This window comes from Halichoerus grypus, chromosome 7 (assembly GCF_964656455.1).
Source record: "Halichoerus grypus chromosome 7, mHalGry1.hap1.1, whole genome shotgun sequence".
Lineage (NCBI taxonomy): Eukaryota > Metazoa > Chordata > Mammalia > Carnivora > Phocidae > Halichoerus > Halichoerus grypus.
The window spans coordinates 115,482,675-115,506,047 of record NC_135718.1 but is presented as its reverse complement, the minus strand read 5'-3'; the positions used below and the strand labels follow the sequence as shown (position 1 = coordinate 115,506,047).

The window sequence follows — 23,373 nt, the reverse complement described above, 5'->3', positions numbered from 1 at the left end:
AGAAGTGCAGAGAGACAGAGGGAGCCCAGGTGTCTCTGAGGTCAGATACGCCTTTGCCCTACCCTTGATTTGGTTCCTCGAGGCCACTGATTCCCCTTTCCTGCTTTAGCCAGTTTAGTTTAGGATTTCACGGAAGGTAACCAAGAGTCTCCTGAAGGTGTTCTTTATTCAGACAAATCCGAGTCTCAGGCAGCCCTGCAGCAGACCAAGAGTGTCAGATCCTGTTCCTCTGAGTTTTGACATGCTTTTGAAATTCTCTTGCCTCCTTTATAGCTGCTACCCCTAGCACAGTGGTTAGAAGCTCACAGCTCGGGCTTCAGCTCACAGCACTGCTAAGATAGGCTGGAATCGTCAAAGACTTGACTACAATTCTGAGAGGTGACAGCAAGCAAATAAATAATAGGAGGCAATAAATGTACAAAACAGACATGATTGCAGAGCACAAGTCTTCAGCTAGCTCGCTGCAGGGCCTGCAGACCCATTCGACTGCGTGAGCTATACTGAGAATTGCTTCATTCTCACCCCGAAGACGTGGCAAAAGATTTTAGCAATCCAGCCTGGGAGCCCTGCTTGCTAGCTGAGTCTGACCACACATAGAGAGCATGGTTTAAAACATAAGCTAATTTAAAAAAATTAAAACATGGCAAACCAAATCTGATTTATAAATGCAATGCAATCCCAATCAAAATCCCAGCAGGCTTTTTTTTAAATTTTAGAATTCATTAGCTGATTCTAAAATTCACATAGAAACATAAAGAACTAGAATAGCCAAAACAATTTTGAAAAAGAGAAACAAAATCAGAGGATGTCTGCTAATTAAAGAATTACTATAGCGATTCCTTGAAAAGTTAAACATATGTAAACAAATGTAAAAGTTGAAACTATAATACTTCTAGAAGAAAACATATAAGAAAATCTTTGTGACCCTGGGGTAGGCAAAAATTTCTTAAGACACAAAAAGTACAAACCTTAAAAGAAAAAAAAATGGATAAATTAGACTTCATGAAAATAAAAAACTTTTTTTTTTTTAAGATTTAATTTATTTATTTGAGAGAGAGAACGAGACAGAGAGAGAGCATGAGAGCGGGGAGGGTCAGAGGGAGAAGCAGACTCCCTGCTGAGCAGGGAGCCCGATGCGGGACTCGTTCCCGGGGCCTCCAGGATCATGACCTGAGTCGAAGGCAGTCGCCCAACCGAGCCACCCAGGCGCCCTTCCACTCTGCAAGAGACACCATTAAGAAAATGAATAGGCAAGCTATTAGCTGATAGAAAATGTCTGCAAAGTATATAACTGACAAGGATTTGCATCTAGCAAATATGCACATATATATGTGCAGAACTCTTACAACTCAGTAATAAGTCAACCCAATCTTTCAAAAAGGTACACAAAGGGGCACCTAGGTGGCTCAGTTGATTGAGCGTCTGACTCCTGATTTCAAGTCAGGTCATGAGCTCAGGGTTGTGGGATTGAGCCCCGCATCAGGTTCCACATTCAGTGTGGAGTTGGCTTGAATTCTCTCTCTCCCTCTCCTCCCCCCTGCTTGTACTCTCTCTTTCTCTCTCTAAATAAAATCTTTGAAAAGTAAAAATAAAAAGGTACCCCAAATTTTGATACTTCATATACAGAAAAAGATTTAAGAGCCATGAAAAGATGTCCAATCATTAGTTACCAAGGAAATGCAAATTAAAACCAAAATGAGATGCCACGACCACCTACCAGAATAGCTAACATTAAAAAAAGATGGACACCACCGAATCTTGGCAAGGATACAGTGCATGCTGGACTCTCATACATTGCTGGTGGGAATATAAAATGACACAACCACTTTGGGAAAAGATCAGCAACTTCCAATACTGAATACTGTAATCCCCCCGTATCTGCGGGGGGTTTGTTCCAAGACCCTCAGGGGATGCCTGAAACCATGGATAGTATTGAACCCTATATATGTGATGTTTTTCCTGTACGTACACACCTATGATAAAGGTTAATGAGAAATTAGGCACAGTAAGAGATTAACAACAATAACTAATATTAAAATAGAATAATGATAACACCACACTGTAATAAAAATTATGTACATGGAGTCTCTTATTGTACTGTCCTCATCCTTCTTCTTGAGATGAGAGAATGCCTGTGTGACGGATGAAGTGAGGGAATGACGTAAGCCTTCTTCAGTCAGCAGAAAGATCATCTGCTTCTGGTTCCTCTTGACAGCAGGTAACTGAAACCATGGAAAGGAAAACTGTGGACAGAGGCAGAGGGGGGGACTACTGTCCACACCAAACCTGTGACACAGAAATCCACCCCCCCTCCAAGATGGAGGTCTCTTGGGTGTAGAGGCTGAGTCTCCTCAGATCTGCCAGCCTGCGGGAGGGGGAGGTCAGCTTGCTGGCCGGGCTCAGCCCCTGTAGAGAGGGCCTGTAGTCGAGAGACATATTTAATTACAGGGAGAAGTGTAAGGAACACTTCGTGGAGGCACCTCTAAGCCTCATGCTGCAGTCAGCTTGATCTGTAAGAAAGCAGAGGAGTTGGCATCTCTATTTGTTTCTTGTGCTTGTTCCTTACTGGAGAGGGGACACAGTGGTATTACTCATTAACACAGACCCTCAACCCCCTCTCCAATCCCCTTTGCTGAGCAGCGTGCTGCTCGTAAGCACTTGATTATCCCAAACTGGGAGGTGATTACCGTTAGCTTTCTGCTGAGACCCGTGCACCGTATGCCTTCTAGACAGCTCACCAGGACTTCTTGCTCCAAGCTCCAGATTCCAGACTGGGGACAATGTCTTTCTGCAGTGGGCAGCTGGCCCCGGAAATGCCCTCACTCTGATGCCAACACCGGGCCTCTACACCTAAGTGTGGCCTGACCTTTACACATTCAACTGCAAGTCAACCAACCACTCAAACTCTTTTCCTGTTTTTTATGGGCCATCAAAATTTCCAAACTATTTTGGGGACCAAAATAGGGTGCCAACTTTTCATTTTATTCATCCTCTATCATCATCATTCATTTTCAAAAAATAGATTGTATCTTTTTTTAATAGATTATATCTTTTAGAGCAGTTTTAGGCTCCCAGCAAAACTGAGCAGAAAGTACAGAGAATTCTCACACACCTCGCTGTTACTACACATACTTCTCCCACCATCAACATCCTGCTGCAAAGTGGTACATTTGTTATAACCTATGACCCTCCTTTGGCACATCATTATTGCCCGAAGTCTATAGTTTACATAAGGGTTCACCCTTGGTGTTGGGCATTCTACGCTTCTTGAAAAATCTATAATGACCTGGATTCACCATTACGGGATCACACAGAGTAGTTTTGCTGCCCTAAATATACTCTGTGCTTATCTATTCATCCCTCAATCATTTCATTTTTTAAAAAAACACTTAAGAAATCAGAAAAGAATCTCAACATAGAAATTTTTAACCTGGGCGCCTGGGCGGCTCAGTCGGTTAAACGGCTGCCTTCGGCTCAGGTCATGATCCCAGGGTCCCGGGATCAAGCCCCACATCGGGCTCCCTGCTCAGCGGGGAGCCTGCTTCTCCCTCTCCCTCTGCCTGCCACTCCTCCTGCTTGTGCTCGCTCTCTCTCTCAGATGGATGGATAAAATCCTTTTTTTAAAAAAAGATAAAAAAAAAAAAAGACATTTTTAACCCTTGGACTGGTGAAACTAGTCTGAGGACAAGTGAACTGCAGCCAAATAAGACAATCACCACAGCGTTCATAGACAAGAACTCTGCACCTCAAGTGGTCTCTGTGCCCATTTTACAGATGAGGAAACTGAAGCTCAGCCAAGTAGAGGTAGTGGCCAAGGACTGAAACCCAAGGACCTTAACTCCAGAGATCAAGCGCTCAACTGCCACACTCCAGCATCTTCCTAAAGAGTTCCCAGACCAGTAGCTTTGAGGTAGAAGGAGGGTGTCCCCATGCTAGCCCCAGGTGACTGCTCTCTTCCGACCCCTCCCTCCACACGCACATGCAATGTGCAACTTCCAACATGTACGATATCATTGTATTGGTCTTCTCCTCAGGCAAATTCTGAGAAGGCTTTTTGTCATAAACCAAGAAGTTTATAAATTCCGTCCCTTCTCAGGCCTAGTGTTACACTTTATAGTTACGTGTATTTATCTGCGATACAGGAACTACAGGACACACCCTTACACCGCGGCAGAAAATATTTTACATTAAGACCCCTACTCCAGAAACCTAAAGGTCTCTCAAATAAATCGCACAGGATCACTAAGTTGGCAAAGTCCCCAGAAGCCTTCTACGGGGAGCACTGGGCAGCCTCTGCCCAGCACTCAGTGATGTGGTCTTCTTGCTTTTGACCTCAGGCCTCATTTGATGACTTGCAGGTTCCCAGAAGCTTTCACTCCTGATATGAGCCAGAGAGCCCAAACAACAAGGCCTCGAGTTTATAGCCTTTTATCTTCATTCCACTTTAAATAGTTTGTCCTTCTGGGGCGCCTGGGTGGCTCAGTCATTGAGCATCTGCCTTCTGCTCAGGTCATGGTCCCAGGGGCCTGGGATCCAGTCCCGCATCGGGCTCCTTGCTCCGAGGGAAGCCTGCTTCTCCCTCTCCCACTCCCCCTGCTTGTGTTCCCTCTCTCGCTGTATCTCTTTCTGTCAAATAAATAAATAAAATCTTTAAAATAAATAAATAGTTTGTCCTTCTGTGTGTTGGGGTGGGGGTGGGGCTGTTCCCATTGAATTGCCATCACGTGACCTAGGATGAGGGAAGCTGTACATGAACATGGGGTTCTGTCCCGGATATTCCATTCACACACATCCCCTTCTCAATACTTCAACCGTCATGTTGGAAAGCCTGACAAAAATGGACTCTACCATTGCCTTGCTGTTGGGGAAGGTCATCAAAAAGACGAGACTGCTAATTGACCTGTGAGCTGGACCCGAGCGCTTGGAGGCTCCTCAGCCCTTCCTCTGTCCTTGGAATGTGGGTTCTGCTTGCCTCTCCTAGAGGCTCCTAGAGGCTGCTCCAAGGACGGAGCCTGGAGATAGTGATGTGGTGTTAAGAACACTTACACGGTTTATGTGACTGAATCCTTTTAAAGGCCTCTTTATGTTCTTTTAGGATTTGGCAGGCGAGTGCAGGAATCCATTAGTCGTACTGCTGCCCAAGACAAGCCTCATACAGAAGTTCCCTTGGTTTATTAAAACTGCCACTTGCCAAGCTGGAGTGGCCTGCCTCTCCCTTCCGTCCCTCCCTGCCCTCCGAGTACAGGGTCCAGTTTCAGATTACACCTGGGAAGTTCCTGGGAGGGTTATGAAGCCATTCTTGCTGTGTGGCCTTGACCAAGTCTCTGGACTTCTCTGGGCCTCTGTCTCCTCTACAGATAAGAATATGGCAACTGGACTAAGTGTGAGGAGGAAGGGACGTACATGTTGGAAGGGAAGCTGGGAAGGGACGGCTCAGCCCCCTCTTCTGCTGGCTTTCTCTTGCTCCAGTGGTCAGGGGGATCTCCAGCCCTCTGCTCCTACCCAAGAGACTCGCAGAAGGACAGTCAGGGATTTTCGTGTTTCCATTCTCATCTCTAAGGCTTCGAAGGGCTCACGTTTAGGGACTCTGTACAAGGGTATTCTCTACACTCTACCTCCTTCCAACCCGCCTTTTGTCTCGGAAGCCAACTTCCATGGACTACAGGCAGGGTGCCCTCCCCTCTGGCTTTGACTGGGTTTGGCCAATGGGAGGTGCTGGCGGAGGACTAGCCGAGGAAGAGACAGAAGTAAGACTCTCCCGGTGCCTCCCCGCTCTCCTCCCCACTGCCCTGCAGCGGCGGCATCTGGCAGTTCCAGCTCTGGTTGGGTGGCCCCTCTTCCTTGACTCCAGCTCTCACAGGTTCCATCACCAAGTTCCTTTACCTTCTCTCCTCCAGTGGAGGGGCGCTCAAAGGACTTCTTGCTGTCGTCAGTCACCCCTTTACCCTGCACACACCTCTGCAGACAGTGCTTCCATTAACAAACACTTCGAATGTGCTTTCTCTTTCCTGCCATACCTCTCTGACGCAGACTCTCAGTACCTCTCTTCTGGCTTTCAGAACTGGTATTCTAACCGACCCCGGCTATGGGGAGGTTCATCTGTAAGATCAAGAGGCGAGTTTTGAAGGGACAAAGCCAAGATCTCTTTGCTGCTGGGCACTTGTCTTCCAGCTACACACACGCTCTCTCTTCCTCGGTGCAAATGAGTGAGTGGAAAGTCATCTAATGGTTGGCTACCGGGTGACATGTTTTACCAAACACAATCCTGTTGCTCACCATAATTATCTGTATTTGTGTATAAGCTGCATTCCTCTGACCATCTGTCTTATTTTTGGTTGACCGACTCCCAAATTCCCTCTCTTTTATTCATGCATAATACATGAATGATTCACAAGTGGGAAAGTCAACAGGGCTCCTTCTACGCCAGTCTCCTCATCTGTAGCAATGGGATAATAAGACTATCAACCTCATAGAGCTGGTGTGAGAATTAAATGAGTAACATCTGTAAGTGTTTAGAACAGCAGGTGCAAAGTATTATCTAACACTATTATTGTACTCTCTCGTCTGGTTCCTCTTGCCTCACCTTCCTACAGCTTGTATGTAGGAAGGGGAGTAGGGGAGCTGGGTAGGAATTCCTAAGTCCCCCCCCCACCCCACCCCCGCCACTTTCAATGTTTTCCTCAGCTTTCCCCTCCCCCTCCATATCCCACTGCTGAGTAGATTTCCTTCTTTGCCATCTTTTTATCCCAGGAAGCTTCTGGAAGGGCAACCAGGGCAAGTTGTGATCCTTATGTTTTCTGCTTTCAATTCCAGACCAGTGGTTTTCAGATCGTGGCCTGGAGAGCCCTGAGGCTCCCAAGAAGCCCCCCAGGCCCCAGAAAGTGGGTGTCCCTCCAGGTCACACTCTTTAGCTTGCTTTTATCTGTTCAAGCTTCCTTTCAAGATTCTGTTTGATCAAAGGCTTCCAAGACTTTAAAGAGTTGAAAATCCCTGTTCCGAGATATTGCAACTCTCAGTCTTAATTTCTTTGACCCCCATTGCCAAGAAACTTTCTCTACTTCATTCAAATAGTTTGTATTCTTTTCCACTTCTGATGCTCTGAAATGGATATGTGAACAAGCAAATCTTTGTGTACTCGTCTGGGATGTCTTTCCCAGGTGCTCAACACATTCAGCCAATATTGTCTCCCTAATTCTCAGGCCTCTAGGGAAGATAACTACAGCACTGTTTAACAATAGAGACACTTGAAGGCACTTGGCTTTTACTGGCACCCCAGCCAGCCACTGGAATACTTCCAAGCCCAGGAATCAAAAGACTACTAGGACTCTATCCTGATAAGCCTGGGCCAAGCCTGGCCCTAAGACTGCTAGGAGAGAGGGAAGCTCCCTGGACTGGCAGGGAGGAGCACTCAGAGTCTGGAATTCGCTGTGGGAGTTTGGGGAGGTACTAACACCCCAACCGGTCAACATATAATTTCTTCATGCAGTTCAAGACTCTGGGGACAGAGACTATGAATACGGGAAAGGAGCAAAAGCCCTAAGGTGCAGATCTCTGCCTGGAATGCCTTCACCTTAGATTGCTACACACTCCCTCTCATACTTCATTTGGCTCAAACGTTACCTCATTAGAACTGCCTTAAGACTGGGGGCAAGGGAAGCCCCTACCTTGGGTTCTGAGCTCTCTGGCCCTCCTCTAACCATACCCCTTTCCACAGAGCAAGAAGCCCATGGGCCAAGGGGATGTGCCCACCCAAAACTCCTGCTCCTCACCCCATCTTAGATCATACTGTGGGTACCCAAGGCCCTAGAATTCTCTGTCCCTATAGCACCGGGCCAGCTTCTAGAGACTGCATTGGCCTTCCCACCCTCTTCAGGAGCCAAGAAACAGCTATTTGTAGGAGGTGTGGATGAAGCTCAGATGTGCAGACCCAAATATGACAGGTGTGGGCACGTGGTCTGTTGAAGTATGGGACAGAGCTGGAGTGGAAAGAGTAGGAGGAAGGTCGAGGGCCAGGGACCAATTACCACCTAAGCCACCCCATTCCAGTGCACATCTTGGGGGAGTCCAGGAATTCTAAACTTAAATTTGGCCTTTTAATTATGATGAAGGTATACTGTCACAATGAAAGGACAGGAATTTTACATATCAGTTTAACTTGGTTTGTAATTTTTAAATATGGAGACATACGATAAGTACTTCTCCATTTGTACTTCTGACCCTGGCCCTGTAAATAGGAGGGGTAGACCCACCCCTGATCACAGTGTGTAAAATAAAATAGCACTTCCTCTGTCACTCTATTCTTACCCTACTGTATAGTTCTTCATAGCATTTGTCACCATTAGATCTACATTTACTTGTATATCATCTCTTTATCCCTATCCCCACTAGAATGGAAGTGGGTGACTGTAGAGTCTTGGTTTTGTTTACTGTCTTATTCTTAGTACCTAGAGCAGTGCCTGGCACAAAGAAACCACTCAGTAAACCCAGCTGAAGGAATAATGAGTCGAGTCTCAGATGGCTTACAGATGAGGTGGGCTAACGGAAAAAAACACAGGAAAACGATCATGCGTGACAACCCTCTGAGGAGCTCTTTCTCCCCGTAAAATCACTCCGCCTAGGAGCTACAAAAGGTGACCAGGGAACATCAACCTAAACACCTTAATACACACGAACACAAAATTAGTTATCGGGTTACTTGTGAGAGGGACACTTGAGTGCGGAGGGCTTCCAGTAGCCTGGAAAATTAGATGTGGAGGACCTGGGCTGCTGGGAGCCCCCACTGGAGGAATCTCCGCACAAACTTACGGGGGTGGCCAGACCTGTGTGCCAGGAAACCCTGTGATTGCAGCGCAATGGCCCACGCCATCCGGCCCAGCCTAAAGTGGGGAGAGAGCTTCTCATCCATGACTGTTTCCCTTGGATGGTCACAGGCCTCAGGAGTGTGGGCACATCTCATCCCTGTGGGGCCATGATGATGATCATAGACCCGGAGACCTTCCCTCTTCTCTCTCACCTGCTTCTAACTCACATCTTATTGCGTGGAGGGATCCCCAGAACTTTCTTGGTACGGCATGAATCGGACCAATCTATTCCAACTTACTCCTTTTCCGTTAGATACGCGGCTCGTGAGAAGCCAAATGACCTCCTCGAGTCCCCAGCAGCCACCGGAATACCGGTCCGGGCCTCTGCCGGGCAAACGCCCCTCTCGTCTGGGGGTGGGGGCTCCTGGCCCGGGCTGCGCTCCCCGCCCCCTGAGCCCGGAGGCGGGAACCCGCTAGCGCAGCTCCCGGGCCGCGGCGGACCGCGGGGCGGGGACGGGGGGCGGTGCCGGGCCGCGGAGGGGCGGAGCCCCCGAGGCTCCTCCCCGCGACGGACGCTGGAGGAGCGGCGGAGCGGCCGGGCGCCCACTCGTCCGAAACTGGTGCGAGGTGGTGGGCGCGGCGGCGCAGGATGGGCTGGTGCGGCTGCCGCTCCGGGCCGTCGCCGTCGCGGCTGCTGCTGCCGCTGCTGCTGGCGGTGGCCGGCGCCGGCGCGGCCCCGCGCTCCGCGCTCTACTCGTCCTCTGACCCGCTGACGCTGCTGCAGGGAGACACGGTGCGCGGCGCCGTGCTGGGCTCCCGCAGCGCCTGGGCCGTGGAGTTCTTCGCCTCCTGGTGCGGCCACTGCATCGCCTTCGCCCCGACGTGGAAGGCGCTGGCCAACGACGTCAAAGGTGAGGGGCGGGCGGGCCGGGGGAGGGGCGAATCTCCTCGCGCCCCCCGGGCCGATCCCCGCCACCTGCCGGGCCGAGGGCCTCTCCCACCCGGCCCGCCTCCCCCGGCCCGGGGCCTCCGCCCACCTCTTCCTTTCTGCCCCTCGCACTTCCCCCGCGGTTTCCAGCCCTCAACTCCGTTTTTGGCTCCCGCGCCCCGCAGTCTCTTTCTCCTTGGCCGGTGTCCCGAGCTTCTCCCCGCTCCCGGCGGCCCGGGCCCTCACACCTGCTCTGCTTTCCCGTCGGTCCTCAGCCGGCTTACTGCCCGCATCCCTGCGCCGGCCTCTCCTTTGTTCGTCCTCCTGCTCTGCTGACACCTTACGGCCTCCTCTGCAGTCGCCTGTGGCAGTCCCCTTCCTCTCGCACAGGGACCCATGTCGCCTTCCTGCCGAGTTCCCCGGCTGCCGTGGGATCAGTGCTGGGGAGAAAAGGAACTGACACTCCGTCTGCCAACCCCTTGGCTAGTTGACCCAGCTGCCACCTAGACGTCTCTTCTCAGCTTTACTTTTGAGACAGAGTTTTCCTGTGTGGGTTCTAGGCCTCTCCTGACCCAGCGCCTCCAGCTCATTAGCTTCTGGGCCACATCTTCTCTCTTCCCCTTGGCCATGCACCCTCTCAGACCCTTCTGTTTTAACCCATGAACCCAGAGGCCTGACTGAAGGCAGCCTCTTGGTGTGTGTTTGGCCCTTTGCTCCATGTTCCTATTCACTGGCCTGACCCTTAGCACCATATTTCCTTGATTCTGAGCCCCTCAGTTGTGAGACATACCATTCATTTACTAACAGCCTGAGGGGCTAGAGAGATAACAAGACCACTAAATGTATAGATATTTAAAGGTGTACTCTATTAGAGAAATGGTAAATTAAAAAAAACAACAACTTAAGACTAGAACTGAAAAAAATATGGCAATGATAGTCATTAATATTTACAAGTGCTTACTATACGTCTGACACCTTCCTGGCTAAGTACATGACATGCATTATCTCAGAGTTTCTTTTCCAGAATTTAAGGATCTCTGTGGTGTCACCCAGCTGCCTAGCTCAGATAGTGGGTGTTTGGTGGGTGTGGTGGTAGTGATTTGCTTCTGATTTGCTGCCTCTGAATGAAGCTGCTTCCTGATTGTGTTGCTAGGGCCCTAGCTTGGCTCCTGACTGGAAATGATCACTGAATGAGGACTGTGGGCATCTTAGGGAATAGGCCTCTTTCTAGAGAGAACTGGAACTGTTGTTTCCTTGCTGTGCTGTTGGTATTTCTTTTTTTTTTTTAAGATTTTTTTTTTTTAATCATTTGAGAGAGAGCGAGAGCACAAACCAGGGGAAGGTCAGAGGGAGAGGGAAAAGCAGACTAGCCGCTGAGCGAGGAACCCGACATGGGACTCAATCCCGGGACCCCTGGATCAGGACTTGAGCCAAAGGCAGACACTTAACCAACTGAGCCAGCCAGGCGCCCCTAGTATTTCTTGATCAGCTCAACCATTCGTGGTAGAATAGTGCATTTGTAGGCGTTGGTTTTCAAACTCAGGCTACCGCTTCCCCTGAGCAGCTTGCACAGTGGTTACTGAAGTGGCCAGATGGAAAGATGTATACATCTGTTAGCCGTATGGTCCTGGAAAGTTATTTTTAACAAAACCGATAAACCATTTTACCTCCAGTGTACACGTAGACTCAGTTGTGAGACATACCATTCATTTACTAACAGCCTGAGGGGCTAGAGAGATAACTTGTCTGCATGGCTCTCTGGTCCGATCATATGGTCCTGGAAAGTTATTTTTAACAAAACCGATAAACCATTTTACCTCCAGTGTACACGTAGACACTTGTCTGTATGGCTCTCTGGTCCGATCACCTGATTGTGCCATTTCTCAACAGTTCCTTGCACTGTTTTGGTGCTATCAACACATCTGGTCAGGGCAAGGGGGAGGAAGAGTGTTGAGCATGGAACTGGAACACCTGAGGGGACGTTAGGTGTTCAGGGGACCTTGTGGGCCTGAAAATCATAAAAATCTCCAGGTCAGTTTCCACCTTGAGATTATGAGAGGTCTCTAATGGCTGCAGATGAACTCAATCTAGAAGATTCTTATGTCTTAAGAATGCTGGAGGGAAGGTTTAGCTTCCAGTTGACTCATGTGTTTGGCCTCTTGCAACCCAGAGTTTTCCAATGAATCGCATAGCCAGACACTGACCCAGCTTACTCCTGGGCGAGGGTTGCCGCTTCCAAAAGGGGTCTTGCCCTCATGCATGGAGTGACAGTCTTCCCCTAAAAAACGCAAATCGAAACTTAATCTCCAGGAAGGACAGTGGAAGCATCAGAGTCTGTGGAGATGAACCACAGTCAATGGGAAGTAGGAAACCAGAGGTCTCACACGAGCCACGGGGTTGGGTCAGCCCCCTTAACAAGATCGTGTTGGGGGGAGCACCAGCCGAATCTGGTGTCAGCCTGCGGTGATAAAGAATGCCCCCACTCCCATCCAACGGTGAGGCCCTGCTGAGAAGCCGGGGTTGTGCTTACATCATCTCTGTATTCCTGAGGTTCCTTGAGAAAATGGTTGTGGGTCAGCAGAGGGCTCACGCCACCCCGGAGCCTGTTGGAATGAGCCCCTGCCTTCTGCCAATGGTAGGAGTATCTGGGCTAGGAGCAGTGAGAGTGTGGAAGGTCATGAGGGGGGAGAAACATCCTGCAACCCTGCCCGGCTGGCCTCAGGCCTTTCTCTGACTGGCTAGGGCGCATTTATTCAGTGACTTGTAGGATGGGTTCTCCGGGACAGTTGTTACCATGGACCAGAGCGCTGGCTTCTGAAGATCTGGCTCCTCCCTTTCTGGTCCAGGAAAGCTCTTCTTGTGTCACCATATGTTTGGGAAATTGATTGTGTTCATCTTAGATCTTCATTACTCTTCACTGGCTAATCAATCCCGTGAATATTTGTTAAGTGACCTCTGTATGCAGAACATTGTTTACATTGCAGTTTGGGAAATGAGCTACACACGGCAGGAAAATTGGCAACAGTGAGAAGCTGTGTTTGAAAAAGGCCAAAGGAGTGGCTCGACCGTTTCTTGTAGGAACTCAGGGCAGGGCGAAGTCATGGAGGGCTAATCTGTCAGCAGGCCTTAATTTAAGCAGTTATTTATTACGCACTTGCCTTATGCACTTTGCTAAGGGCCTTTACAGGCCACTAGTACGTATATATGACCTTTATGAGAAAATATCCGAGCAGTCGATGGGTTTTTTGTTTTTAACAGGTAAGTAACTTGCCCGAGATTGTGCAGATACTGGAGGAGGTTCTCGAACCCATCTCTTTCTCTCTAGAACCTAGGCAGGTGGAGAGGTGGGTGAAGGAGGAGTCCTCCGGGTGGGAAAATGGCCTCTGCCAAGCCACAGAAATGACATTTATAAGGCGTTTGGGTGACACTGAACAGTGGTGGTTTGCCTTTTCTTTTCCACGGTGTAGACCACCTCTCTTGTACCCCGTGACGCCTTAGTGCAGAGCCTGGCACAGGGAAGGAGCCCACTGAACAGTTACGCAGGCCAATGGTGTGAGCCTCACAGGATTCCAAATGAGAATGTAGTGACCAGGCCCTCTGCTGGTGCCGTGGCTCTTCTGGACTCAGGCCTGGGGTGGCAGCCGGGTGTGAAGGCTAGGGAAGGCATTTTGTCTGTCCCGTGACCTCACTGCCCAGAAGTCTGCAACAGGGAGGAAGGGATGCGGTGGTGATGGCAGGGCATGGGCTAACTCCCTGTCAGGACTCCTGGAGACTTGCATGGAGGTCTGGTTCTGACCACTTGACTAGCTCTTGGTGGTTTGGGTGAGTCTGGCCTCTGTATGAATAGGAGCTTGCTTAACACGGGGAGGACTTGTGGCCATTTTTCATGCTGAGAGTTGTTTGCCATCCAGCACTTGAACAGCTGTTCGAGCTGTAAAGGACAGGAGAGACCATCTATCCTGGTCCCCGTTTGACTCATAAGGCCCAGAAAGGAGACATGTGGCCCTCATGGTGCTTTGGCCACTTAGAGCTATAGGCAAGTCATGTGACCCCGGGTCCATGCCCCTTCCTGGAGTGGTGAGTGGGGGCGGGGATCCTGCCTCTGACTTCAGAAGGAGCCCATGACCCCCCCCTCACTATAGGGTGTCTCTTCACTTGCCACCCAGAGACCATAGATGTCCCAGTTATGCTTGTGTCCCCACACGTCCCCCCTCTCCATTTGCTCATTTACTCTGTTGTTAATAGAGAAGTTACTTTGCCAGGGCAGTAATTGTACCAGGAGACTTTTTTCTCCCCAGGAGTAGGGCTGGGCTGATACTGCTGATGTTAGGTGTTCAGCCTGCACGTTGTGGTGTTTAAGGCACCTGACACTTTAAAAAGCCTCCCTCGGCCAGTTCTGTTCCTTGACAACCGTGCACTTTACTTAAATGCAGCTTTGCATTACCAGTGGAGCGCCCCGATAAGGGTCCTCTCCATTCCTTGTACAATGACTAGAATGGATGGTCAGGCCCATGGTGATGAGTATCACATGAGATCTTTATATGTCATTATGGCTCAGTAAGGTATTGACATTGATATTCCTGAGAAACATTCCTTAGCCAGGACTCCCAGCACCTGACTGTCCCCAGCCTACCCCTGTGCCCGGGGCAGGTAGGAACAGGCACCGGTTCCATTTCTTGGAGGGACAGCGAGTCAAGGTATAAAGATAAGGAGTCACAGGGCTACCCAGGAGCAAGGGGCTGATAATTCCCAGGCATCCCCTTCCCCCCAGCCCCCACTGCTAACGCCCCACTCCCCTTCTCCCCCCCTCCCCCCCGGCTTTCCTGGTTGGGAAGCCAGCAGAGCAGCTCTCTGTTCTGTCTTGGGCCCTCTTGAGACCAGGGGTTCAGATCCCAGATTTACCACTGATGCAGTGTGCCATGGGCATGGTTCTCGGATGTTCTTTTACAGGGGAGGAAAGCAGGTCTGGAGATAATAGCTTCTGCCTTGCCCCCGAGGGTAGTTGCACATGGAATGAGATAAGTTAGGCACGTAGCAAACTCTTCATAAGCTCTCTGTATGTACGATATCATCATCTAAGAGCTGAGTCTCTGATAGTGACTGGGTGCTTGAGTTAAAGAATCATGTGTCGCTTGAAGACGGCACTGTTTTTACCATTCTCTCTTTCACGGGGAAGGTTGTGATCAGAGCAAACAGCAAAAATAGAAGGGTAATATCCTGCCCCCGGTGAGGTGGCGGGGGAAGAGAAGAGGGTTTGAGTCTGGTAGCCCTTGGACAACTTAGAGACTTCAGTTGCTTTTTGTAGAGTTGGGGGGATAGTGCCCCCCGCCGGAGCAGTAGTGGGGAGAGGTGGTGGGCGCCCCCTGAGTGCTAGCTCCCTGTCCCTTCAGTCTTCGTGCCTCAGTGGCAGTGGGCAGACTCTGACCCCGGCGATGGGGAACTGTACTCTCAGAGAGGAGAGGAGCAGTTGAGGCCTTCAGTCCTTGGTCACCCTGCCAGGTGGCTTTGTGAGACCCCTGCTGGTGGCCCTCCCTGGTGGAAGGACAAGAAATTGTTCCTCTTCCACCCTTTTGTCTAATCGACTTACTCTTTTGAGAGGCGCCAAGTCTCTCTTGGGGGTTACCCTGCACGAAGTGACCAGAGCCCGAGATGCAGAACAGACGGAGCCAAGCCTGGAGCGTGCCAGATGGCCATAGAGGGTGACCTGGGCCTCCCTTGGGCAGGGAAGAAGTCACAGAAGGGCAGCCTGGTGTGCTCTTGCCTGTGATCCAGGGCAGCTCTTCTTGCATGCCTTCCCAGGTGATGGCATCACATTCCCCCCCGGCCTGGACCCGCTAGGCTGGGGCAGAGCTGAGAGACGCCGTTCCAGCACCCGAGCTGCTGAGAGCCGGGCCCTCGCCTGGGTCGACCGTGTCATGGGGTCGGCGGTCACGGAGCACCTATTGTGTGCTGCTCACTGGGGAAGCCGGGCAGTGAGGATGCAGAAATGAAGAGGCGCTTAGGGACCGACAGGCTTGTGTCTGTGGAGGAGACCTGAGCAGGGCCCTGTGCCACATGGTGGGCACCAGTCCATCCCACCCCACGGTGTGTGTGGAGCCTGCCTTCCTGCTGAAGCAGCCTCACTGTGACGGAGAACTTGAGTAGGTGCCCGAGGGGCACCTGACCTGGAACCAGAGCTCGGGGGGCCTGCCTGGTAGAGAAGCCTGTTTTCTGCTTCACAGATCTTGGGCCGTGGCCTAGAATGGTGCCTTTATGTCCTCTGCCAGTGAGTTTCAGCGGAGGGAGGCCTGCAGCCCGGGGCCTGTTGCAGGAGCGGGGTGCCCAGGCAACTCGGGGAGCTTTTCATGTCCCTCCAGACTCTGGCCTCAGGGCTTCTTTCCCGGTGGTTCCTAGATTCCAGGTGCCTTTCCCTTCCTCCCCTGGGCTCCCTGCCTCCCTCTCTGGCAGGGGAGCCAGTCCTCCCCACCTGTGTGCCACCCATGCAGGCTGGGCTGACTGCCAGGACCTCTGGCCGCAGAGACCTTCCTGAGCATCCGCCGGGGAGTTGTAAATCTTCGCCCTTCTGGAACTGATGCTCTCTGGAGGGCAGCAGGGACAGAGGCCATGTCAGGGTTTTTCCCCGGGGGTTCAAGCTCATCTGACATCTTTCTTCAGCCCCTGCAGCCTCCGTGCCCCTCGCCCACCCAGAATAACGGAGGACCGCAGATGCTATCACAGGAGAGCGTTGCTTATGCTGTTAGCCACGTCCTAGGCACGGGCTAAGTGCAGAATGACCAGACTATTTCAGAGATCCTTCCTGAGGAAGGGATGACCTTTCTCGTGAGAGCGTTAGGGGCAGGTGCTCTGGGCATTGGTGTGGGGGGAGTGTGGCTTGGGGGAGGTAAGCGGGCAGAGGTGCCGGCCCCTCTTACTTACCTAGTTGTTTTTCTTTTCCCTTCAGACTGGAGACCGGCCCTGAATGTCGCTGCCCTGGACTGTGCTGACGAGACCAACAGCGAAATCTGCAGAGACTTCGACATCCCCGGCTTTCCGACCGTGAGGGTGCGTGACAGGGAGGGGAGCGCAGGCGTGGTGCGGGCTTCCCGTGCTCCCCGGGCCTCGGAGCTCCGTGGGGTCCTCCCATCGGCTTCAGTCACAGCCCCTGGAGCACTGTCCCTGGGCTTGATGAGACACCTGCTATAGAGGCAGCAAAGCATGTGAATTGGGAGGTTCATTGGGTCTGACAAGTTCTGCCCTTTAAAAAGGAAGGGGCTGTGGCAGGGGAGGGTAGTTGCGATGGGCTGATTTCAGCTGTGAGGTGGTTTCCGCCTGGGCTGGTGAGAACCCCCAGCTCCCAAGGGCCTCTTTCCAGTTCTTCTCCCTCCTGACTCCCAGCCTTAGAGGCCTGATCTAACCCTATAAAACCCAATTCAGGCTCTGACCCACCCACGGTCAGGATCAGATTCAGGGGGCCTGATGACCTCCCAGAAAATACCAGCAAGCTTCATCCTCATCAGGCAAGTGCCTTGAGTCCAGGTAGCTCAGAAATGACCTGTCAGGGTAGCCTCACCCCATGGTCAAATGCCAGTGCCTCAGGCGGCAAGGATCCCCGTCACGGGAGTCATCGCAGCCAGCGCATGAGGGCTCTGTGACCCCAGCTCTGGCTGAGAGTAGTGTGAGCTCGCCAGTGAGGCCTTGCCTGACAACCTGCCCGCTGTGAGGCATCAACAGCTTAATTAACGTCTGAGCACCTTCCAAGGCACTCAAGTGGGAGGTTCTGGGAAGCCGAGAATGGGAAGGCTGGGCAGGTGTACTCAGTGCCCTCCCCAGGGCTCAGGCCCAGCTATAATCTAATTAGTTTGCTTCCAAATTAAAGAATCGGAATCTGTCTCCCTACCTCCAGCTATAATTAGCCTCCTTCTACCAGAATGGCATCTAGAAAAGCATTTCCTCTGTAACCACTAAGAATAATTCGGAAAGGCCTCTGAAAGCTAAAATGCCAAGCATTGTCCCCTGAACAAGATCTCTGAGCTCAGGGGCCTCGAGTTCCAAGCAGAACCAGGAGCCGGATCTCAGCCTCATTACTCCGAGAATTTGTCTAGGAAGCCAGGCTCCAGGCACCAGCAAGAATGTCCAGCTTGAACTCCATGTGACCAGGGCCGGCTCAGGACATCCGGGGTGGGGGGGGGGGGTGCGTTCTGTGGGACCTGGCACCCGAGGCTTGGTGTTTCCACCTGGGAGAGGCCGGGGCTCGGTGGGTGTGAGGAAGGTCCCGAAGCTCCCAGCACCTACCCCAGTCACGCAGCCAACGTAGCCCGAATGCCTCAAGTGATTAATCATCTCCTGCACCGCCCAGCTGGCTGTGGGAGGGGAGCTGGGAGAGCCCTGCACTGGAAGGGCCCTGGGCTGGTTGTCTTGACCTTCCCCAGCCTCCACACGGGCAGTGCCTGGCTGGGCCCTGGCAGTTCAGTTTCAGCCGGGAGAGGCCCTCAGTGCCCTGTCCTCAGGAATCGAGCCAGGGGGCAAGTGGTTCTAGCTCCCACTGGGTCTCTGCTCTAAGGCCCTACGAAGTAAGATACATACATTTCACAGTGAGATCCAGAAGTTGGTTTGTATGTGATCGCCAACACGAAAGTTTCGTAAAACAATATTTATTCTTCCTAAATGCAGGACCCGCTGCTATTTTCTGTTCCATTTTTTTAAATTAATTAATTATTTTTCCATTTATTTATTTTTTTTAAATACTGGCTGTGATTCGCTAAACTGATGTTACAGTTTAGGTTGCTTCTAATGTTTGGAAAATGCCACTCAAACAGATTGCAGATCCCCAGAGAGTCTAGTGTGCCTGTGGGCATCATGGCTGGACTCCCTGGAAAACAGGGCAGACCCTCAAGGTCAGCCTGGCTGCCAGTGGGCCTGTCTGCTGCCCACCCTGGGGTTGGGCCTGTCCTCACTCCTACCCATAAAGGCTGTGAGAACTCTAAGATGAGAGCACACGTTGAACAGGGGAAGAGAGAGTGTTGCTGGTATGATGGAGACAGATCCACACACGAGGCTGGGTCACCCCCAGGTACATGTGTCATTGTCCCTTTCCTCTGCCTCCTGCCCCTTGTCACCATTTGCAAGCAGTGAGCTGCCACTAGCCCAGCCTGTTTAGCAAACACCGGGCCCTGCAGGCCCTGCTGTGTCAGGGGCCCATCAGACTGGAGCCGGAGCTCAGCTGGAAGAAAACAAAGGTGTGGGGGAGGGAGCGAGGGAGGGAGCGAGGGAGGGAGGGAGGGAGGGAGGGAGGGAGGGAGGGAGGGAGGGAGGGAGGGAGGGACTAGTTGGCAACAGGTTCCAGCTGGCGCTTAGGGAACCTAGAGGCTGGAACTCGTGGGGAGGGGCCTTGCCATGGGCCACAGGAGTGCCGTCAGGGGGTCATCCGTCAGGACCCCTTGTAGCCGGAGGCCCAGCTGGGATCAAGATTCCAGAGAGCATCAGCATTGGGGTGGGAGACGACAGAAGTCTCCCCTTTGCGAGATTCTGAGATAACTGATGTGGGTTCAAATCCTGGTTCCACTGCTTACTGTACGTACTGGATATGACTCAGAAGATTGTTTAACAGTGCCTCAGCAACAGGACTCAGTTTCCTTTGTCTGTAAAAAATGGGATGATAATATCTATACCTAATAGGACTGTTGCCAATGTGACGTGAGGCCTTACATGTGAGAGGGCCGGGACACGTGTGGGATTACTCGGAGTTCAGTTAATGTTACTGTCCCCTCTCCTCCCTAAGTCACCCTGTGGCGCTCACCATAGCTCGTCTGTGGGCACTGCATTTAGCTAGTCCGTAAGGCAGCGGCTACTGAGTGCGTGTTTGCTGGGGGCCCTGAGCTCACCAGCCCGCCAGTACGCGGGGAGTGATCTGTACGCGGCGGATGCGGGAGGAGCTCCCTGGGCCTCACTGAGCCCTTTCCCTCCCGCATCAGAGAGAAGGGGACTTCCACTTGGTGTTGAGGGCTGCATGGGGTTGGGCTAGGAGAGGAGGAATGCGGGCCGAGGAGGAGGTGAGAGCAGAGGCCCTGTGTGGGCAGAAGTGTGTGACATGTTGGGAAGACTGGTCTGGCTGGGGCAGAGGCTCATGGGCAGGGCTGAGGCAGCACAGTAATGTCCGGGCCCTGAATTCGGGGCCAGGAGGTGGATACCCTGTGGGGGTGCAGAGGCTAGGCTGTTACCTTCTGTGGCTCTTGTGAGGGGGGAGATGTCAAGAAGGGTGACTCTGCCTCTCTCTGAAAGAAGGATATGGGCCCCCAGTCACCTGCTCTCCTCTGGCCTCCACAGTCAGTCTCCGGCGTAGGAATGGTTAGCCCTGTGGATCCTCCTGGGCTCCCCGTAAGCTGTTTGGAGACTGGGTCATTTTCTTGTTTTAAAAGCTTGTTTTAAAAGCTTGGATTCAGTGTCATCGATGGTCACCACTGGAAAGTGTGCTTCCCATTCAGCCTTACTTGACCCCTAGAAAGGCAGTTGATGTTGGTGTTGCTTCTTGACAGTTTGGTAAAGACCCACCTCATGCCTCTGGGGAGATGTGGAGGCAGAGGCTCCTGTGTGAAGAGATGGAAGGAAAGGGACCGGGTGCCGACCGCTCCCAGAAAAAAGAAAACTCACTGCTGACATCTTAATTACCTGTTCCCAAGGAGGAGTTGTGGTTTCCCCTGGGGAGGCACACGCCTCCAACAGCTGACTTAAGAAGGATGCATTTTAATAGGAGGATAAAAATGTGCCCTGACTAGATTTTAATATGATTTTCACATGAGCATCTACAATGATCAAAGGACAGAGGTTCTCTGTTTGACTGAGCAGATGTCTTCTGAGTCCTAGACACTGTGGTGCTTCCCGAGATGCCCAAGTGTAGTCCTGTCCTCAAGAAAGTTCAGGTTTCAGGCCCATCATAGCCGAAGCGTAGGGAAGAGGGACAGTGGAAGGTAAGTTTTGGAGTTTGGGTCAGATCCTGGAAGGCCTCAAAACATAGTGAGTTTAGACATTATTCACTGGTAATGGGGGGTCATGGAAGAGATTTGAGGAGTGACACAATCAGACCAGAGTGGTGCCACTAAGCAAAGTGGCAATGAGGAGCAGCTGGGGAATTAAAAGATGGAGCAGATTAACATTTCTGAGCTCACAGAGGGACAGGTAGGGACTGGTGCATTAGTCCAGGAAATAGGTGGTAAGCCCTGGTCTGGACAAGGCAGCTGGCCCAGAGGACTGTTGAGGAATCACAAAGGCCAAATTCACAGACCTTGTCCACTGACTGGTGGATGGGAGTTGAGGGAGGAGAAGATGCTGGTCTGGTTAACAGGGGAGGACATGGGGTGAGACAAGGAACACAGATGGAGAAACAGGTTGGGGAGGGGTGACTCGGTCTTGGAGGGGTGACTTGGTCTTAGAGGGGTAGGGGGGGCTGGTACCTGTGTGGAGGGCACCAGGAGGAAACAAGTTTAGGACAGGTGAGGACTTGAGACAAAGGGTTCAGATTGCAAATCATTTAGACCAAGTACATGACGTTGGCAAGGAAGACAAACAGTAGGCTTGTTTGTTCACTCATTCACTTGCTCCTTCATTCAAAAACATGGATTGACCCCCTGGTTTGTGACGATTCTTCCCAAGGCTTTTTATTTTTATTTTTTTATTATTTTTATTTTTTTAAAGATTTTATTTATTTGACAGAGAGAGAGAGAGAGAGAGCACAAGCAGGGGGAGCAGCAGAGGGAGAGGGAGAAGCAGGCTTCCCGCTGAGCAGGGAGCCCCATGCGGGGCTCGATTCCAGGCCCCTGGGATCATGACCTGAGCCGAAGGCAGACGCTTAACGACTGAGCCAGGCAGGTGCCCCTTCCCAGGGCTTTTTAAACAGAAAGAGTGTCAAGAGCTGATACATGGCAGGAGGAGAGACTGGGGGGCAAGAGACTGTGGGGGCAGCAGACACAAGACAGTCAGGGAGAAGCTAGGACAAGGGGGTGGGGAAGGCTGTGAAGGTGGCCAAGCAGGCCTGGTCAGTGTCGGGTGAGGCAAGGGAGGTGGCAGCATGCAGGCCAAGAAGGAGAGCGTCGGGGATATGTGCTACCAAACATGGCAGCCCCTGGCCCTGTGGGGAAGGCAGGCAGTGCTAACGACAGACTGCAGAGAAAGCAAGGGGGGCGGGGCAGAGGGGTCAGCGGAGCTGATGGCTCATGGGCGTGAAGAGAGGGGCGGCCGGAGAGGCAGAGCAGACTCTGCTTTGAGAAACCTGGCAGCCCAGGGAAACGGGACCTGCAGTAACTGGAGAGGGGAGGAGGGCTTCTGTCGATTCCCATCCACCTTCCCTTCCTGTCCTTTTTGTTATTTTATTTTATTTTATTTTATTTTATTTTTTATTTTATTTTATTTTTAAGAAACTAGGAGGATCAGAATCTGTTTGTAGGCATAGGGAAGTTCTGGCAGGAAAGGGGAAAGGGAGACTGATAGGGAAAAGTTCCTAAGAGCATGAAGTGTGGGAGCCGGGGCTCCAGTGCTGTCCTCACTTTGGAAGGCAGGTGGGAGGCGTCTGAGGACAAAAGGGACAGCTGTGTGGTAGCACAGCATACACGGAGGGACACGGGGGGCCTTCCCGTAGCCCTCCATTCTGGGGCTGTGTCTCCGAGTCCCTGCATTCCCCTGGGTCAGTCTTGCTGGGACTCTTGCCCGACTCCCCGCTGCCCCCAGCCGGGGCCTTCAGAACGCTCAGCTGGGGGCTGGCAGCCTGCCTTTAGAAGGGGGTAAGGTCAGCTCCCTTCAGTAAGGCACCTGCTCAGATCTGGGGGAGGGCGTGGTGGCCGAAGAAAAGTGACCATGCTGCTTTTCATAACTGAAAATAACAGCTGTAGCCGCATGGGTCTGCCCTAAGTTCCCACAATTCAGGGAATTTGTGAGCATTTTTACAAGTGTTAGGATAACGAATAATTTCACTCAAAATTTGTTCAGTAACTGCAAAGAACATTATTATAAATATATGTGGCATGTATCGGCAGATGGTTTCTACCCAGAATAAAAGTTTATATTGATGGTCTAAGAAGAGAGAGAATAAAGCAGTTCGCAGCAGTTAGGAGCCAGGTGAGGGCAGCGGGAACAGGAGAAGGTTGCAGGTGGGAAGAGATGGGCGGCTTCTGTGCATCTCTGTTGTTCCTCAAGTGGGAAGATGGGCAGGTGGCCTCTGAATTTTTGGGTTCTGCCTACAAATGGCTGGAATAAACACACACTAGCTGATCAGTGTTTCCTAGTGTTTAAAAGGTGGAACAAGGGAAGGGGATGATAATAATCCTGCAGTTAACGTTTATTGATCCCTCACTGTATGCACCAGACACAAGCACTTGAGATGTATCATCTTTGAATCCTCACAGCAGTTCCTCAAGGTGGATGGCGCTATCCTCATCTTAAAGATGAGAAGGCACAGAGGGGTTAATGGATTGCCCAGGGTCACACAGCAGGTGCGTGGCAGAGCCAGGGCTTGTACCCAGGTCTGGTAGACCCCAGGGCCTGCCCTCAGCCACCAGCTGGGAATAAGGCCAGATGGCCATGCTGTTGCAGGCAGAGGCCCAAGGAAGCTACAGGTGGCCCCCAAGGATCTCAGGAAGAGTCCTCGTCCTGGCCAGCAGGCTCTCTGCCAGTCACTTA

At 51.6% G+C, this 23,373-nt stretch overlaps 1 protein-coding gene and 1 long non-coding RNA gene across 3 annotated transcripts in view; one reads left to right on the top strand and one right to left on the bottom strand.

Moving 5' to 3' along the window:
* Positions 1-1,057: 1,057 nt before the first annotated feature.
* On the bottom strand, positions 1,058-10,645 carry LOC144382597 (uncharacterized). 2 transcript variants are annotated; one of them, XR_013449866.1, is made up of 3 exons: positions 9,978-10,645; positions 2,080-2,222; positions 1,058-1,219 (listed from the first exon to the last, which is right to left on the bottom strand). It is a non-coding gene; the product is annotated as an uncharacterized LOC144382597 (long non-coding RNA). The 2 variants fall into 2 exon arrangements; XR_013449865.1 differs by lacking the exon at positions 9,978-10,645 and adding an exon at positions 9,101-9,231.
* The window catches only part of QSOX1 (quiescin sulfhydryl oxidase 1), a 32,980-nt gene continuing 18,963 nt past the window's right edge, over positions 9,357-23,373 (top strand). The window contains exons 1-2 of the mRNA XM_036109118.2: positions 9,357-9,712; positions 16,670-16,770. Of these exons, the coding sequence (XP_035965011.1) occupies positions 9,451-9,712; positions 16,670-16,770 (363 nt within the window). The 5' untranslated portion in view covers positions 9,357-9,450. The remainder of the gene's footprint in view (positions 9,713-16,669; positions 16,771-23,373) is intronic.